The 18051-nt window shown below is 48.6% G+C and overlaps 8 protein-coding genes across 8 annotated transcripts; 6 read left to right on the top strand and 2 right to left on the bottom strand.

Annotated features, from left to right (window-relative positions):
* The first annotated feature begins 52 nt into the window (after window positions 1–52).
* Window positions 53–2088, top strand: EDB91DRAFT_1112839 (phosphoglycerate kinase). The gene is made up of 9 exons (XM_041317825.1): window positions 53–220; window positions 269–314; window positions 370–896; window positions 970–1035; window positions 1091–1225; window positions 1275–1396; window positions 1444–1648; window positions 1704–1776; window positions 1831–2088. The coding sequence occupies exons 1-8, from the start codon at window positions 107–109 to the stop codon at window positions 1737–1739; spliced, it is 1251 nt and encodes a 416-aa protein (XP_041181174.1). The 5' UTR covers window positions 53–106; the 3' UTR covers window positions 1740–1776; window positions 1831–2088.
* EDB91DRAFT_1112838 (JmjC domain-containing histone demethylation protein 1) lies at window positions 2089–4712 on the top strand. The gene is made up of 8 exons (XM_041317824.1): window positions 2089–2437; window positions 2500–2858; window positions 2907–3175; window positions 3226–3285; window positions 3339–3509; window positions 3558–3621; window positions 3691–3760; window positions 3812–4712. The coding sequence occupies exons 1-8, from the start codon at window positions 2160–2162 to the stop codon at window positions 4584–4586; spliced, it is 2046 nt and encodes a 681-aa protein (XP_041181173.1). The 5' UTR covers window positions 2089–2159; the 3' UTR covers window positions 4587–4712.
* On the top strand, window positions 4713–7545 carry EDB91DRAFT_1112836 (uncharacterized protein). Its single transcript, XM_041317823.1, has 5 exons — window positions 4713–4814; window positions 4867–5110; window positions 5175–6334; window positions 6372–7164; window positions 7218–7545. The coding sequence occupies exons 2-5, from the start codon at window positions 4912–4914 to the stop codon at window positions 7334–7336; spliced, it is 2271 nt and encodes a 756-aa protein (XP_041181172.1). The 5' UTR covers window positions 4713–4814; window positions 4867–4911; the 3' UTR covers window positions 7337–7545.
* Window positions 7462–8600, top strand: EDB91DRAFT_837140 (DUF1000-domain-containing protein). Its single transcript, XM_041328569.1, has 5 exons — window positions 7462–7616; window positions 7674–7823; window positions 7877–8101; window positions 8155–8222; window positions 8273–8600. Exons 1-5 carry the CDS (start codon window positions 7587–7589, stop codon window positions 8313–8315), a joined length of 516 nt encoding a protein of 171 aa, XP_041181171.1. The 5' UTR covers window positions 7462–7586; the 3' UTR covers window positions 8316–8600.
* On the bottom strand, window positions 8425–10270 carry EDB91DRAFT_1079231 (polynucleotide kinase 3 phosphatase-domain-containing protein; the record flags this gene model as incomplete). Its single annotated transcript, XM_041315104.1, has 10 exons — window positions 8425–8595; window positions 8659–8737; window positions 8786–8858; window positions 8912–9160; window positions 9190–9417; window positions 9475–9592; window positions 9642–9729; window positions 9776–9962; window positions 10089–10172; window positions 10240–10270. The coding sequence occupies 10 exons, from the start codon at window positions 10268–10270 to the stop codon at window positions 8425–8427; spliced, it is 1308 nt and encodes a 435-aa protein (XP_041181170.1).
* Window positions 10271–10625: 355 nt separating this feature from the next.
* EDB91DRAFT_1244940 (SRA-YDG) lies at window positions 10626–11660 on the top strand (the record flags this gene model as incomplete). Its single annotated transcript, XM_041322475.1, has 9 exons — window positions 10626–10636; window positions 10694–10753; window positions 10811–11022; window positions 11073–11089; window positions 11149–11199; window positions 11254–11330; window positions 11380–11413; window positions 11462–11515; window positions 11565–11660. 9 exons carry the CDS (start codon window positions 10626–10628, stop codon window positions 11658–11660), a joined length of 612 nt encoding a protein of 203 aa, XP_041181169.1.
* Window positions 11661–12750: 1090 nt separating this feature from the next.
* On the top strand, window positions 12751–14084 carry EDB91DRAFT_1344806 (SRA-YDG). The gene is made up of 10 exons (XM_041325818.1): window positions 12751–12837; window positions 12894–12953; window positions 13010–13138; window positions 13206–13222; window positions 13282–13301; window positions 13358–13408; window positions 13463–13539; window positions 13586–13619; window positions 13668–13721; window positions 13771–14084. The coding sequence occupies exons 1-10, from the start codon at window positions 12824–12826 to the stop codon at window positions 13864–13866; spliced, it is 552 nt and encodes a 183-aa protein (XP_041181168.1). The 5' UTR covers window positions 12751–12823; the 3' UTR covers window positions 13867–14084.
* Window positions 14085–14326: 242 nt separating this feature from the next.
* Window positions 14327–17963, bottom strand: EDB91DRAFT_1112791 (P-loop containing nucleoside triphosphate hydrolase protein). Its single transcript, XM_041317822.1, has 20 exons — window positions 17611–17963; window positions 17497–17560; window positions 17420–17440; window positions 17341–17372; window positions 17210–17290; window positions 17031–17147; window positions 16942–16975; window positions 16785–16886; window positions 16565–16735; window positions 16236–16511; window positions 15882–16183; window positions 15683–15832; window positions 15572–15627; window positions 15493–15514; window positions 15363–15432; window positions 15280–15315; window positions 15192–15229; window positions 15058–15135; window positions 14612–15009; window positions 14327–14557 (listed from the first exon to the last, which is right to left on the bottom strand). The coding sequence occupies exons 1-20, from the start codon at window positions 17872–17874 to the stop codon at window positions 14452–14454; spliced, it is 2418 nt and encodes an 805-aa protein (XP_041181167.1). The 5' UTR covers window positions 17875–17963; the 3' UTR covers window positions 14327–14451.
* Window positions 17964–18051: the final 88 nt, after the last annotated feature.

Raw genomic sequence — 18051 nt, 5'->3', positions numbered from 1 at the left:
CTGTTCTGATAAGATAAACAATCACACTAGTACTAAATCATTAATCGAATAATGATAATCGAATTCGTTTCATCATCGCCCCACTGATCCTTAGTAAACGACGACCATGTCCCTCTCGAACAAGCTCTCTATCACAGATCTCGACCTCAAGGGCAAGCGGGTCCTCATCCGCGTTGACTTTAATGTTCCCATGCAAGATGGTAAAATCACTAACCCCGCTGTGAGCACTCCCCTCGTCACCCGTATGCTGTTGCTGAAAGGACTGTAGCGCATTGTGGCGGCGTTGCCCACCATCAAATATGCTCTCGACAATGGTCAGTGCTATTTATGCATGCGGGGACTGCCGTTCTAATTGTTCGATCCATGTAGGCGCGAACACTATTGTCCTCATGTCCCATCTCGGCCGCCCAGATGGCAAAGTTGTTGAGAAGTATTCCCTTAAACCCGTCGCTGGTGAGCTCGAGAAGCACCTCGGAAATCCCGTGACCTTCCTTCCCGACTGCGTTGGCCCTGACGTCGAAAAGGCCGTCAACGCTGCCGAACCTGGCTCCGTTATCCTTCTCGAGAATCTCCGCTTCCATATCGAGGAGGAGGGTTCAGTCAAGAATAAAGATGGTACAAAAACTAAGGCCGACCCTGCCAAGGTTGCGGAGTTCAGGGAGGGCCTTACAAGACTGGGCGATGTCTACGTCAACGATGCCTTTGGCACAGCTCACCGCGCTCACTCAAGTATGGTCGGCGTTAAGCTGCCCCAACGAGCCGCAGGCTTCCTTGTCAAGAAGGAGCTTGAGTACTTCGCAAAGGCTCTTGAGAACCCTGACCGTCCTTTCCTCGCTATTCTTGGAGGTGCCAAGGTCTCTGACAAGATTCAGCTGATTGAGAATATGTTGGACAAGGTGGGTGGTGTGATTTTCGCTCGGCCGCAGATCGGCCGTTCATCGCTTTGGTTTTCCGCACTTGCTTGAATAGGTTAACTCTCTGATTATCTGCGGTGGTATGGCCTTCACGTTCGCAAAGACATTGGACAATGCGTCCGTGAGTTCCCCGTGAAACTTTTGATAGAGTGTGATAACTTACGGCGTTATCCAAGATTGGAGACTCCCTCTTCGACCAAGCTGGTTCTGAAAAGGTTAGAGCCCTTGTCGAGAAGGCAAAGAAGAACAATGTGAAACTCGTCTTCCCCGTCGACTTCGTCACTGCTGATAAGTTCGCTAAAAATGCCATTGTGTGTATTTCGCACTTGGTCTGCTAGTGGCGCTGACTTTCTCTTGCAGACCGGGACCGCGACTGTCGCTGAAGGCATTCCTAATGGGTGGATGGGCCTTGATGCTGGCCCGAAGAGCCGCGAGCTGTTCCGCCAGACGGTACTCGAGGCCAAGACCATCCTATGGAACGGGTGCGTGTAAGAATTCACAGAGCGATCTTTTACCTCAATATCCGCAGTCCTCCTGGTGTGTTTGAGTTCCCTGCTTTTGCAGAGGGCTCAAAAGCTCTTCTCGACGCAAACGTCGAGGCTGCGCAGAGGGGCGCAACCGTCATCATCGGTGGTGGGGACACTGCGACAGTTGCAGCGCAATACAACGCTGAGGACAAAATAAGTCACGTCAGCACAGGTGGAGGTGCTAGCTTGGAGTTGTTGGAAGGCAAGGTGAGAACTACAAGCGTCTCGTCGCAGACATCCAAGTTAGCTCATTGTCATTCAGATCCTGCCTGGTGTAGCCGAGCTTAGTGAGAAGTGACTTGATTGTGGAAGAAAGATGGCTTCTTTATAGAATGGTTTGTACCTTGCTGCACGTCAATAGAAATCACGATTAAGTTGTACCACGTCAGGCCGATTGGGAGAGCAAATATTTAACCACAGATGCATGAACGCAGGATATGCAATTAAAGCGACAGCTGAGCATCGAAGCACGAAACGGCATAATTATCTTGTCTAATACCGAGAGTCTGCGACGAGCCTCACCTCCGAATTTCGACGTGAAGAGAGTCAATATCGATGTACCTGTAAATAAATACTTACATGTCGAACCACAACTCAAAGCACTCATCCTTAAATAGAAAATATTACATAATCATTTCAACTCCTGAAATTCCTTCGACTCGGCTCGCAACGTCTGCTCAGGTTTTTCGGCGACACTTCTTGATATTTCAAGTAACAGATGGCTCGAAGTCGACGACGCGTTACACGTGCAGCAGCTCAGAAGTCACCAGAGCGCTCGCCAAGCTCGTCACATTCATCGTTGACTCCAATGGAGGACGAACCAGAGCTCACGCTGGCGGAATCCGCACCAACCAAGGCAGATGAAGATGTATGCCCATCATGCAGAGAAGGCGTACATGGAGAAAAGAACAGCTGGATACGTTGTGATGCTTGCAAGATCTGGTTCCACTGGGCATGTGTGGGAGACAGTAGTGACCTTGAGTTAATTAACAAGTGGTGCGCACTAGACGTGAATCAACTGTGTGTAGTTCATTTAACACTGAATCTCATAAAAACAGGTTTTGTGGGCCATGTATGACAGAGAAGCCGTCGCGTGTGATGACGCTTAAGGTACCTGCACGCAAGTCCTCACGGAAGCGTACACAATTAGACTACGCGAGCCTCAACGCAGGAGTCGATTCCGACCCGAGCAGATGGCTACGAGTCATTCAGAGCAAGCAGATCAAGGACGACAATTTCAGAAGAATGAAGGGCGCCGACGTGGGCCTGGAATGGTTGGAGAGCGACGAGACCGCGATGCGTGAGCCAATCGTGGTGGAGAATCCGGAGGGACTTAGAATGAAGATGCCTCCACCCGAATTCACAGTTCAAGACGTGGCAAATGAAGTTGGTCACGAAACGCCTGTGGAGGTCATTGGTGAGTGTGTTGATTACACAGCATATGCGTTGCTGATGTGTGGCTTAGATGTCGCCACACAGTCAAACTCGCCTGGATGGACGTTAGGGCGTTGGGCTGAGTACTATAATACAGAACCTTCAAAACGAGACAAGATCCGTAACGTGATATCGTTGGAGATTTCAGGGACGAAACTTGCAGACCAGGTGTTACCCCCAAGGTTGGTGAGAGAATTGGACTGGGTCGAAAAGTTCTGGCCAAGCACACGCAAAGGGAAGGGACATGCATACCCAAAGGTGCAGTTGTATTGTCTCATGGGCGTTGCTTCGGCGTGGACAGTGAGTGGTTATTGTGTTTTGTGGGTGACTGCTACAAACATCGGCCATAGGATTGGCACGTAGATTTTGCTGGTTCGTCAGTCTATTATCATATACTTAGTGGATGCAAGGTCGGTCTCTAAACTGTGACTCGATTTGGCTGACAGGTTGAACTTGTACCCAGGTATTCTACTTCATACAACCCACACCAGCCAATCTACAAGCGTACGAAAGATGGTCCGGGACTGAGCTGCAAAGCAATGTTTGGCTAGGCGACATGGTGGATGAGGTCGTGAAGGTCACTCTTCACACAGGTAATACGATGATAATACCAACCGGGTGGATACATGCTGTGGTGAGCACTTCCAACGTGGTCGTCTTCGAAAGTTAACTGCTCCTTTAGCACACTCCTGTAGATTCTCTAGTCTTCGGCGGAAATTTCCTACACTCTTATAACATGGCAACGCGTGCGTTGGCTTCTTGTGACGCTTTTTCATACTATTAACTGACGCTGAACATTATAATCTATCATACAGAACTAAAAGTGATAGACATCGAGAAGGCAACGCATGTGCCTAAGAAATTCAGATTTCCATTATTTGTCAAGTCAGATTCTTTCTTCATTTCTGTCGAATATTCTGAGCATCGATTATCTAGGCTCTGCTGGTACGTAGGCGACAAATACTTGCGAGACCTGAAATCGAAAGAAGAGTTTCCTCCCCGCGTTCTGGAATCTCTTGAAGCTCTTGCTCGTTTTCTCGTGTCAGAGTCGCAAGCCATGGAGCGCGGGACGGAGGTAGCAAAACGAGAAGCCAAGGAAAACGTCCCAAGTGATCGCGTCAAGGACGCGCCAGCGATGGCCCGTGAGCTGAGGTGGCGTGTGCGGCTCGCAGCAGGAACGACGAGTGACGACGAGGACCTCGGGCGCCCGATCAAGAAGAACATGGTGAATGGTCACAAACGAAAGCGGTCGCCTGCTGGTGCAACCGTGGGCGTACAGTTCAGGAACTTCCAACCCCAAGGATGGGATGTGGTCAATGAACTACCCCGGGAGTCAGGCGAACGGCTTGTGAATGTTCACCCCCCAAAGACGGCGGACGGGTGGGAACGAGAATGGACGGACTGGAGCAAAGAGTTTGAAGGTGAGAATGAGGAGGAACAGGCGACTGTGGAGAAAACGAGAGATGTGATCATCAAGGTCAGAAAGACCGAAGATGGGGTGGAAAGGCAGCGGATAGAACGGGTGATGGAGAAGTGGGTTTGGAAAAATGTGCCTTCGAAGCCAGAAGGAGACCCTCAAGATGTTGAGATGAAGCCTTTAGAAGACGAAATTGTGGGAAGCGAGGAACTGACGAAGGAAGAGGAAGAGGGGGCTGAAGTTCCAGCCACGGTGCTGCTGGAAACAACTCAGGCGATGGAGGTGACCGCATAGCTAATAGAAGCGCACTGTCTTGCATGATCTGATCCATTATTACGAGTGTTATGTTGTCGTGCACTTCTGATTAGTTTTTTTGCTTCATTTGCCCTGGGAAATCTTAGTACTCGGACAACCTCGGTAAGGTAAGTAGTCTTGCTGGCATCCTCCTGGCTTCAGCCTGCCTTTGCTGGTTGGCGTAGTTTCTGCATCGTTGCGGTTTACGGTCACCTCACAGTTGTCAAGGTTTTTAATTCCGCTCAGTCTTCCTCAGTTACTAAGACATTTGTTTCGTCAGGTTTTTCTCTGCTACTTGTCGACTTCTTCTCCTGCTCTTCTAATCATGTCCGACCCCGACTCATCGTTGGCCTATGACCAGCCCGAACAGGGTTCGCAAGATCACCTACCCGTCGAGAGTGCGCATTGGAATAACAATTACTATGGAAGACCTCTAAACGGTCAACAACACTGGGCGCCGGCACAGTACGCACCACAAGATCCTGCTGATTACTATGGTGCAAACAACCATCTTCCAAACCCTGGTCGGTGAATTTCAAGTGCTCTGTACCTTATCGTTGCTCATTGTCTTGTCATTTGCCCAACAAGCCTTCACGCGACACCCCAATCTCTCCGTTCCTTCCCTGCCCTCCCACAGTCAAAGATCAGAATATGACGACGTGCCGCCACTCCCCAACTTCAATCCCTCATCTATCGTAGACAGCATAAACGCAATGCGCTTGAGTGATCCCGTGCCGCGTGGGACAAGCGCAATGTCCTACAGCTCTGACCCTGCTCCTCGTGCAGGAACTTCCATGTCAATGCAATCCCTCTCCCCCGGTCACCGTGGTCCATACCCGCCGCGATATGCGAGCACGTTACCAGCAGCGCCTAACGTGAATGTTATCCGTCCCCTACGAGTTCGACAACCAGCCGAACGTTCACACACAGTCGATGAAGCCTCACTTTACTCTAGTGATCGCCATAGTGGCGGATACAGAGATGCCGTCGAGACGAGTAGCCTCTCCGCGGATACAGATGTCGTGGATATGTATAATTACGACAATCAAAGCTCTGCGCCGAGTGGATACCCTTCCTCAGAAAGCTCCGCTACACCTTATTCTCAACCCCCACCATATCCACAGAGACAGTTTCAAGTTGGGCGGCAGGGTGCACAGACTGGTCTGCCTCCCGCCTACTATCCTCCTGGCCCAGGTCCTACGCACCCCGGTCCCTCTCATCCGGATGAATATGATCATCTATATGCTGCCGCATCTGACGTCCTTGGTATGGGTCTACCACCACCACAGCACCACATGCCGGTCTATCCCGCCGGTCCTGCGTATGGAAGCCAAGTATCTCTTCCTTTAAGCCAGGTATCACTTCCTTTAAGCCAATCTACACCTTATCTTGCTCCCCCCGGTTCGGGACCTTATGGCGGTAGTCCTGGGATGTTGCCCTACGGCGCCCCTCCTAACTCGTCGGTGGCCCAAGGGCTGGATGACCCCGAGTTCGAGCTTCGGCCTACATCATTACAACGTTCTGCTACCTCCGCATCAGTTGATCCACGCACCAGGAAAACGAAGGCAGTTGATCTCACGGCCCCCCCGTTCACGAAGGAGTACATCGACCAGTACCGACAGCGCATTAAGGCTGATCCAGACCCAGAAGCTCATTTTTTGTATGCAAAATACCTGATAGATGCTGCTAAGAAGATAGGAGCGGATGCCAAGGACCAACGGGCTGTGAAGAAGTATCGTGACTTACTCGTCCAAGAATCTCTCAAGACGGTTCGCCGATTAGCAGGAGCAGAAGGAAGCTTATGACGAGGCACAGTTCTTCTTAGCCAACTGTTTCGGGACGGGTTCTCTGGGTCTCCAAGTGGACCATGAGCGTGCGTATCACCTGTACCTACAAGCCGCAAAACAGAATCACGCAGCAGCTTCATACCGCGTCGCTGTCTGTAACGAAATTGGAGCAGGCACACGACGGGATCCACAACGGGCTTCTGCGTTCTACCGGAAGGCAGCATCACTGGGTGACACTGCCGCAATGTACAAGTTGGGCATGATTCTTCTACTTGGGTCTTTGGGAGAGCAGAAGAACCCAAGAGAAGCTATCAACTGGTTGAAACGGGCTGCGGAGCAAGCCGACGAGGAAAATCCACATGCACTACATGAACTCGCCATGCTTCACGAAATGCCAAACTCGCAACTGGTTATTCACGATCCCGCGTATGCCAAGTCACTATATGAACAAGCTGCGCGCCTGGGTTATACACAGTCCCAGTACAAGCTCGGACAATGTTACGAGTACGGCACGCTGACATGTCCTGTTGATCCTAGGCGATCAATAGCATGGTACACCAAGGCAGCAGAGAAAGGGGACTCCGAGGCTGAGCTGGCTCTCAGCGGATGGTATCTGACAGGGAGTGAGGGTGTTTTGAAGCAGAGTGACTCTGAAGCGTATCTATGGGCACGTAAAGCTGCCAACAAGGGCCTGAGCAAAGCAGAATATGCTGTGGGGTACTATGCCGAGGTGGGGATCGGAATCAAGCAGGATATTGAGTTCGCCAAGAGGTGGTATATGAGAGCAGCAGGTGTGTCCAAGTGCCCTGACTCCGCACTGTTTTTGTCTCAAGTTTTTGTATAGCGCAAGGGAACAAGCGAGCCATGAACCGGCTGACGGAGATGAAGCGTATGGGTAATAAGCGCTCCAACGTTGGACGGCCAACACGACAACAAGCCAAAGATGAATGTGTTATCTGCTAGTAACCCTGGATGATTGCTATCATGTTCGCTGTCCTTTTTCCCGATGGTCGCCCGTCCTTAATTATTATCATTGGCTTCTCGGCTGATCATTGAACACTCTGGATATTGATATTGCATGTATCTGCTGTCGATGTTTTGCAGCCTGGCTATGTTACTAACTAAGTATGAGCTACCTGAACGTTCAGAATCATAGCAAGCAGTATTGTCACTAATACTGTGACACTGTTATACACATCCCCCATTCATCACTATGGCATCTTCAAGAAGCGGCATGCAAGATGTAGAAAATAATCGTTCGCGCCCCAGTCCGTAACTGATTGATTGGCTGGATCTCTAGACTTCCCTTCTGGAGCACATCGCCAAAGCACACAGCTTGAATGAGCAAGACGAACACACTTTGCAGTCCATACTTTCCTCAAAAGCACGAAACACGTCACCTTCATACCTTGACAGTGATGCAGATGCTCAGTTACTATTAAATATCGAGGTACGTAGTATTCACATCACGCTGCTCTGAGCAGCATTGACACATCGTGGCAGTTCAACCAGGCAGTCCGTGTACGATCACTCGTCCTTCAGGCGCAGGAGCGAGGACCAGATAAACTCAGGCTTCGCATCAATTGCTCCGCTATCGACTTTACCAATTTTGAGGACTCGGAAGATACCCAGGTCATCGAGTTAAAGGCAGATCAGGTGTCGAAAGAGGGCTCAGTAAAGCTGATTCCCCTTCACCCTACAAAGTTCAACCATGTGAACTCGCTTCACGTGAGTCTGGCTATCCCATGCGGGGACGTTGACCTTATGACATACCGAACAAGATCCTTGTCGAATCTAACCACGATACTACCAGAATCGATGCAATCGATATCTTGGGTACGCTTGTCCAGTGAGTCGTTCACACCTGGCCATTCAGCATGTATAATAACCACTTTGAAGCGCGACGAAGAACCTGAGTGGACTTGCACAACAAGAAGACTAAACTGCTCGTGTGCACTTCACAACTTTATTACTTTGAGCAATAATATGGGGTACACTTCTACTAGTAGCTAGATGCTCAAGCCCATAAATACGCATGGATTCTGGAAGTTTCATTTGCCGTCAATCTGAAGCCACATACTCCATCTCTTCCGTTCTTCTTCGCCCCCTTCAAGTACCCAGTTAACTTTTATTATTTCTGAAAAACCCTCCGTCAGTTGGGGCTCCTCGTAGTTGTCCCTGAAACCTATGAAGGCAAGGTAGGGTAGGATGTTGCGTCTCGACTAATTAGATCACGGAGGTTAGATTCAGGCACTTGAAAGAGCTCAGAGGTTCTTTAGATTTACCTCTATCGAAGGGTGAACATAGGCACGGTAGAGGTTATTGTGCCACGCTAGATCTATTGAACCAATGAACACAAGACATCTGATACAAAGCGTCATCTTCCTGTAGACGCAGTTAGCAAAGACTTACCGAACAGGAATCTTCAGTTTCTTGGCAAGATCCAAGTAGTACTTTCTAGTTGCAATATCTCGATTGGTATTATCTGACGGACCGTCATGTATTTGATCAGTTCATAGAAGAACTGCTCGCACTCACCAACTACACAGCTTGTACCAGCTTTGAGTGCCACCTCAGCCGCTTTTACGCATTTGGAACGGCTACCTAGTGTATCCTGGTTGATGTGGGTATACCCAGCAGGCGCAAAATGCCTTCGAAAAAAGGACGATTTTCCTAGGCACGGAAAGCCCGAAAATACGACCAGCTCCGTCCCTGCAACATCGGGAATTATTTTGGCCGTGGGGGGATCAAGTAACGGTACTGCTTGATGTGTTAACTTGTGGAGCACTTTTTGAATATCAAAGAAAGCAGCGAACACTTAGGGAGACTGGAAGCATCAAATCCAGGGAGGGCATACGGTGCTGAGGGTAGTTGGAGGAAATATTCCTGAAGAGGTTCAACATGCCACCAAAACTTCGAGAAAATGATTCTCACTTCTGGGGTATAAAAAGGAATGCCAATGTTTACTGCCCATTTCCTGTCGGTCGATGCAAAGTCATTCGTACGGCCTGCAGCATCTCCAACAAAGAATGAAGCGTCTTTATCTGAAAGTGACGCACATAAGATACTGCAATGCCTCCCACTGTTCCTATCCCACTCACCTATCTGAATACCGTCTACCGCAAAGATACGTTGAAGCTCGTCCCATATCCCGGGCATAGGCTTACGAAACCCATCTTTGGCAGACGCAGCGAACAATCGGAAAGGTACACTGGGAAGCTGCTCTCATTTACAATGAACGCATTAGGGAAGGTACATCAGGGCTTACGGCAGCGGAGATTAGGGAAACCTTCTTTTTCCAGTCCTCCAGTTGTCGTTGCTTTAATGCTTGATTAGATATCAATATGATCGAGTATCTGCGAAGATTGAGTCATGGCCTGGTTTGGCATACTTCAGACATACCCTTCTTGATGTAATTCATACAACTTTACAGGCACAGTAGCTCTCCACCACTCCCAGTGCAGCGCGGCTTCCTTGCTTCGATTTTTGTGGTTTGACTTGATCACCGTTCCATCGAGGTCGAATGCAGCCACTTTCGGTGTGCTTTGTGGTGTCAGATTGATTCCATGCAAACACGTGCGCTTCGGACCTAGAGAAGGTTTGAGCCATTGAAATAACTGACGCCGTCGAGCTGCTGGCGCTTGGTTTGGTAAAAAACGGGTGTACTGGTATAAGCGCGTCAGAAGGAATTTTACACACAGCAACTGTGGCTCACTCTTGGCTAATTTACGAGCACCCGTCCTGGAGCCACTGTCATCAGACTCGCTACCCAGATCTGAAGCGTTTCGCTTTCTCGACTCTGCAATAAGTTGACTGAGCAGAAGCGCAAGGGCCGAGGCAAGTATAGTAGGGCAAATTACACGAACCTGATTGCTGCGTTCGCTTTGAATCTGACATACCCTTCGGGGCTGTAGGTATGTTATGCGATTCTACGCGACAAGCTTGATGTTTAGTTAAAGTTTCTTGTGTTAAACGCACACGCACATCAAGTTCTCAGCGAAGGGGGCTGCCAAGGCTCAGAGAAAATAATTTGTAGGTGTCGGCAAGGGCGGGAATAAAGTAGCGCGATGTTAAGTTGCTTTTTAACGCAATAGTCGATTCAGGAGTCCTCTGCAGCACAAGCTTGTGTAAGTTGAACTTTGCGGACCACCTGGACTTTGATGTGATTGGTCATCAAATCGTACGGGACTACGACGGTGAACTCAGTACCAATACTTATACAATAACTTATACCACACACACGGCTTAAATAATGACATTGCGGTAAGCCCGAATTCAGCTTGCTCACGAAACGTCATGCAAATGTCGCGTTTGAATCAGCGATGGACGAACATTTGGACATGTCAGTGGTGTTGCGGTTGGCGCCACATTCCCAACCAGGTGAATGCACAGAACATGATTGATATGCCGCAACGAATTCACATTATATATTCGTAGAGACGAGTTATTTAAAGCAGGCGTACATGTCGTAATCCGACGTGGCATACACGGAGATCAAGAGCTCGGTGCTTTCTCCATATGCTTGTCCGCAGGGTATGAGGATAATGTCGACAATGGAAATACCATGCACGTATCAAGGCTCGATTTTCTAGCTCAGCGCACATATATTGATGTGACCCCTGTTTCGTTCAGTATATATGTTGGCTCGGGTTAGTCATCGTGTGCTCCCTCGTAATCCCCTGTTAACCCCTATATATAGGTGAGCAAGAGGATGGAGTAAGCAAACAATATTGAGTCCTTGTCCTATATAAACCCTATAATCTGTTCTAATGTAGAATCAAATACGCGACCAGTCCTTCGATCATGCACCTAACAAAGCTTTGCTCGTGAGTAATCTCATTTGTGCCAGTCATTCCCGGTTATTTCAATGTCCCGAGTAGACCTCATTTGAAACCAAGCGTCCTGTGCGAGTTGTACGCGGACCAAATGAGGGTAGCTTCTATTCTCCGAGCACGGGGTGAGGGAAGTGCACTTGCTCTTTGCCCGCTTTATTGAAGCTCATTTAGTTTTCGTTACGATGGACTGTATGTCGTTGATGAGGTGCTGATTCTTTCTGCTACGTCATGACACATCACTCATACAATTCAGGCCAAAGAAAAGGACGGAAAGAAAGGCTTTAAGATGTGCACCTTCAAGCTGAGTGTGAGGAACACCACAAGAGTCCACGGATGTGACTAATTTTTGTCTCCAGCGAATTGAGGAGGAAGGCCAGAAGGAAATTCCAACAAGACGCAAACTCACCCCCAACAAATTGGCAAAGATGGCAAAGAAAGCTCGTCTCGGATAATCTCCCTGCTCTGGTTCTGATACTTCACTCAGGCTATGCTTTGAGTTTTCAATTATTAATGTAAGTGAGTCTGCACATATTCCTCGTCTACCTGCGTATGTAGTTTTATTGCATCCACGTCGAATATCAAACTCTCTTTCTTTGTATGCACTTAGACCCTTGGCGCGTTTAGTTTCGTGTCACACGCACACGCACACGAGGTCAAGGTCAAGTTAAAGTATCAGTGAAAGGAAGTGCCAAGGATCAAATTTCAGAGCTTCCTTGTAGCAAGTTTGTAGGCATTAAGGCAAGGGCAAGAATACTTAAAGGAGCGGTCCAGCACAGGATTACCTAAGTGTTGCCAAAAGCGGAGGAGGCGCGTCTGGCGGAGGTGGTGGTTCGAGGCGTCGCATCTGGGACGAGCTGTGGATGTAAAATTCTAGGGACGGTCGGGGTGGGTATAGCGGTCGAAGATGTAGTTTTATTGAGCTTCCGAAGCTTTTCCTGCGGTGCGTTCGCGCTGCGGAGAGCTTGCACTACGTTTCGCCACTGTGCGGAGTCCTGGTGAGCGTTGCCGAGCAGGATTCGAAAGGACTGCAAATTTATCACCTGAGGACCGTCAATTTTCTAGTCCGAACGTGCTGATCCCACGCGTACAAAGTGTACATGTGTGGTTCTCCGCGAAATTCTGACGACTCCAGCTTCGGGTCGAAGAATTGACGGTCCTAACTCCGCTCGGGTTTGCAGTCCTGAATGCCAGCAGCCACGAATTCACGGCAACCGTCCTGGCAGCGTGCTTGCCTCGCAGGCACTTACCATACATTCTCAGGCATTTTCTCGTGCTCATCCTGACCTCAGAGTCAGACACATTTTATTGAGTGTAGATACTTCATGAATACATCTTTTCGCCCATCTCAGGACTGTACTGCAAACCCCATCAAAAGGATCGTCAATTTTTCATACGATGTCAATTGGATGTCGAGTTGTTATTTGACGCAACGTGCGACGTCGAGAAAGTCCTGCGTAGTACGTTGAACTTTGCCGGACCGACGGACCGACTTTCTGGGACAGGAGGACGGACCCCAGGACCTTTAATGTCATTCATTGGTGTCATCAAATTATACACAGTTGAACCCACCAAGTACTTGCACTGAGTACTGAACGACCACTGTGACACGGCTTGAATGATGTCATCGCAGTAAGCTCAAATTCACCTTGTTCATAAAAAAACTTTATGCAGCGTTTGCCAATTAGCGATGGACGAACGTTTGGTCATATCAGTGGTGTGGCGGTTGGTGCCACATTCCCATCAAAGTGAGTGCACAGGACATTGATACCGCAACGAATTCACACTGCCCATGTATTCGTAGAGATGATTTAGCTAAATCAGGCGTACATATCCTGCGTCAAGCTGGCATACATGGGGATCAAGAACTCGGTGCTTTCTCCATATGCTTGTCCAAAGGGTACGAGGATAATGTCGACAACGGAAATACCATGTACGTATCAAGGCTCCCTTTGCTGGCTGAGCACCCCATATATTGATGTGACTTCTGTTTCGTTCAGTATATATGTTGGCTCGGGTTAGTCGTTGTGTGATCGGTGCTCCCTCATGTTCCCCTAACGGTTAACTCCTGTTCAGGTGGGCAAGATCAGGATGGAGTAAGCAAACAATATCAAGGCCTCGTCCTATAAACCTATAAACTGTTGTAATGCAGAATCAAATACGCGACCAGTCCTTCGATCATGCACCTAACAAAGCTTTGCTCGTGAGTAATCTCATCTGTGACAGTCATTCCCGGTTATTTCAATGTCCCGAGTAGACCTCATTTGAAACCAAGCGTCCTGTGCGAGTTGTACGCGGAGCGAATGAGAATAGCTTTTATTCTCCGAGCACAGGGTAAGGGAAGTACGCTCGCTCGCTTGCTTTATTGACGCTCATTTAGTTATCGTTACGATGGACTGTATGTTGTTGATGAGGTGCTAATTCTGTCCGTTATGTCATGACACATCACTGATGCAAATCAGGCTAAGCTGAAGGACGGAAAGAAAGGCTTTAAGATGTGCACCTTCAAGCTGAGGGTGAGGAACACCACGAAAGCCCATGGATGTGACTGATTTTTGCCTCCAGCGAATTGAAGAGGAAGGCCAGAAGGGGATTCCAACAGGACGCAAACTCACCGCCAGCAAAATGGCAAAGATGGCGAAGAAAGCTCGTCTCGGATAATCTTTCTGCTCTAATTCTGATACCCCACTATTTCGGTTTTCAATCGTTAATGAAAGTCTGTATATATTCCTCGTCTCCCTGTATTTGTAGTTTTATTGCATCCACTGCACTTGAAGTGTCGACCATTCATATATGGACATCTCCTATCTGAAGGGCAGGAACACGGACTCGCAGGTTGCGCAGCAAACCATGACGCAGACACGTATGACTTTGATTTACAATGCGGAGCGATGTCTGAGAAGTTAGCTGGCAAGGGCAATCCGGAGTTTACTCTGAAGTATTCGGAGGGGTTTGCCAATCAGGTTTTTTTTAGGACACCGCAGTGAATCTGAATTCCGCGCGATAACAAATGGACGGCGACGGCGAGACAACGCGCTCACGCACATGGGCCACGTCGCGGTCGTCAAGTGAGAGAGACCAGCGAGAATTTTCAGTCGTGCTCAAGAAAGAGGGCTCAAGTGGAGCTCGTGGCGCACACCGTGGCTCCGAGAACTGCTCGACACGAATCCTTTCGCAGGAACAAACGCTCCATCGTTAGATAAGAAATACATTAGAACTACTAGCATTGTCTGGTGTATGAAATATTTAATCATGATCATCTCTCAATACAATGCTAGAGTCCGGAGGGTGATTGTCTTTAATGTCGAGGGAATCACTCTCAGAGACCGTGACATTGACAACATCGCCGTTTCTTTTGATCATCAGCATATTCGAAAAACATTATTGAGAGACATAATAGTCTTACCTGATAGTCCCTTTCAACAACTTCTGCGCAAGAGGGAACAGCACGTTGGTGCGCACGACGCGAGCAATCGCGCGGGCTCCATAGGTTTCTGAATAACCCTTCTCGGCAAGCCAGTTGCGGGCCTCTGCGTCGACGTTGAGCGTGATCCTTCTGTCCTTCAAGCGCGACACAACATCATTCAGTCTCAGCGACACAACGTCTAGAATCGACCGGCGAGACAATTTGTTGAAAACAAGTATTGAGTCAAGGCGGTTGAGAAGTTCAGGAGGGAAGTATTCCGTCGTGCGTTCCATGACGAGATTCTTGGCTTCCTCTGTGACGACACCATCTGAATCGCAGGACGAACTGTGAACTAATATGTCACTACCGAGGTTGCTCGTGAGACAGATGATGGTATTCTAAGAGGAAGTAAGTGTGCTTCATTCCATCGACAATGAATTGCATGCCTTGAAGTCTACTTTTCTGCCTTGACTATCAGTAATGCTGCCCTCGTCGAGTATTTGTAGAAGGATCATGGCCACATCCTTCGTGAAAAACGGCTATAAGCACAGTTCAAACTGTCAAAGTAGAGACGAAGTACCTTGTGTGCCTTCTCGAGCTCGTCGAGTAAAATGACCGCTGTGGGTTTGTATTAATGGTATGCAAGTACTACACCTGGAACAACTTACCATACGGTTTGCGTCGAACAGCTTCTGTTAACTGACCTGCAGACGAGGGATGAGGTTAAACGGCACGTAGGGGAACAACTAACCGCCTTCTTCAAAACCGACATAACCCGGAGCGGCTCCAATAAGTCTTGAGATCGTGTGTCGATCGTGGTACTGTGGATTTGCGTAAACGAGTCATGTGGAACAGCGCAGGGTAATGTTAAAATTGCGAACCTCCGACATATTAATGTTGATACTAGCAATTTTACGTGAGCTCAATCTAAGGTTGAAAGAATACCCTGGACAAGCTTACAGTCCTCTCTGTTCGTCGTTGAAAAGAAATCCAGCTAGTGCCTTTGCTAGCTCGGTCTAAGGGTTCATACAGTCAGAAATTGTGACGGACAAGGCCAAGCATGTAATTTACCTTGCCAACACCAGTAGGACCAAGGAATAGAAACGAAGCCACAGGTCTATTCGGTGCCTGCAAACCAGCACGTGAAATGCGGACAGCATCGCTAATCGCAGCGACAACATGATCTTGACCGACAACTCGTTCTTTGAGGGCATCCTCCATCTATCAAGAGTCATGATAGTCCAGGTAGGAGACGGGCAGTAATACGAACATGAACGAGTTTATCTCTTTCACCTTTCAGAAGGTTCTGGACAGGGATGCCTGTGGCCTTCGCAACAACGCGAGCGATATCGTTGCTCGTAACGCGGTCATGCAGCATTGATAGAGGTCCCTCTTCAGCGTCGTCCTTTATCTCGCTGTCCTGCGGGAGCTGTCGTTCGAGCTCGGGGATTGTGCCGAAGCGCAACTGGGATGCTTTGTCGTACTGACCGTGACGTTGAGCAACTTCGAGCTCATGCTTTGCATCCTCCAGTCGCTTTTTGAGATCCTTGATCCGATCGAGTCTTGCCCGCTCTGGGGATGAATTTAGAAACTACTACATTTGTTAAGGTGGGATGGATTGCACCATTTTGCCAAATAGCAGTGAGCTCCTGCGCCTCCTTCTTCTTTATGCGCAACTCTTCCTCAACCTTAGTCCTGCGCTCGATGCTGAAAACATCGACTTCGTTCTTTAAACTTTCGAGCTCAATTTGAAGGGTCATAATCTCGCGCTCAAGCGCTTCCAGTTCAGCCGGTTTTGATTCTTGAGCAAGACGAAGGGCCGAAGCAGCCTCATCGACAAGGTCAATTGCCTTGTCAGGCAGATACCTGTCTGATATGTAGCGTGCGCTATAAACAGCAGCTAGTAAAGACTTGCATGAGCACTAAAAAGACGTTGTGAAAAGATTCACTGACCTGTCACAAGAGCACTGTCCGCAATTTCAACACCATGGTGAACCTCATAACGCGATTTGAGTCCTCTCAGAATTGAGATGGTGGTTTCGACAGTTGGCTCGTCGATCGAGACAGGCTGGAAGCGACGCTCAAGAGCTGGATCTTTGCCAATCGTCTTCCTGTATTCGTTGGCTAGGAGAGACTGTAGTAGATCCTATCTTGAAAGAAAAGTTCTACATACGGGTTGTAGCTCCAACGAGTTGGAGACCGCGAGCTAGGGCAGGTTTGATCATCTGGCCGGCATCAATGCTTCCCTCCGCTTTTCCGAGGTTGAAAAGCGAATCTAATAAGTAGCGACATTCAACTTTGTTCGAGGACCAGGCTGCAAGGTTACTCACGGACTTCGTCAATGAAGCAGATCACATTTCCTGCCTAGGAATAATTCAATGAAACTAAACAGAAGGTTCGGAATTGGGTAGTGGCTCACCTCCTCCTCAATATCGCGGATGAGGGCTTTAAATTTCTCCTCAAACTGTCCGCGAATCCCGGAGCCAGCCATGATAGCTGCCAGGTCAATCGACAAGACACGCTTGTTCTGCAAAGACTAAATGGAATTTTCGTGAGTAGTTATCGCGCACGCGCGAGCTCTGAAGCTCATGAGCGTACCTCTGGTACTTCTTTAGCAACAATCCGGCTTGCGAGACCCTCCAAAATAGCCGTTTTCCCCACACCAGGGGGACCGATCAACTAGAAAACTTATCTAGTCTTCGTCCGAAATGAGACAAGGGTTAACTTACTACAGGATTAGACTTGGTGCGTCGGGACAATACTTGGAATGTTGGCATCATTATTTTAAATTGGCGAGGTAGGACTCACTCTGTATAGTTCTGCGGATTTCTGCACGAAACTGAACTCAAAGGAAGTAAAAGATATAGCTATATGCATTCGCTTACCATCGTCACGCCCAATGGTAGGGTCTAATTTCCCATTTCTGGCCATTTCCGTTAAGTCAACGCTCTGAGGCCCATGAGAAAGGATATGTTGACGGTAAGACAAAACTGACTTACATATTCTTTAAGGGCATCTCCTTTCTGGTGCTGTTGCTGGAACGTAAACCCAGGGAATCCACCACCACCACCACCACCTGCACCACCTGGAGGCTGCGAAGCGTAGCTCCGCACATAGCAATCTGGTATTGCTGGTAAATGCCTGCTGCTGATGTGCGGCTGAACGCGTCCCGCGAAAGCGAGAATTGCTGGGCCATGACGTAGCCCGAACGAGATCCTTGAAAGTGCAGATTTCGGGACTACTGAAATAACTCTGCGTGACATGCAACCGAAGTTAAGAGAATCGGCTGGTGGTGAATGTATTCAAGACAAAAGAGAGCGGAAACAAATTACGACAGTGTGTATGGACCCCCTGTCGGTCAAAACTTTCACGGTATTACGTTTCCGGCTTTCTTTTCCCATACTTAGTCTACCGTAGGCCTAGGCAGACCAAATAGAATG

This window comes from Suillus paluster (assembly GCF_016628075.1).
Source record: "Suillus paluster strain FC165 chromosome Unknown EDB91scaffold_8, whole genome shotgun sequence".
NCBI classification, from domain to species: domain Eukaryota; kingdom Fungi; phylum Basidiomycota; class Agaricomycetes; order Boletales; family Suillaceae; genus Suillus; species Suillus paluster.
Note: the sequence above shows the minus strand (reverse complement) of the source record. Positions and strands in the feature narration are given on the sequence as shown.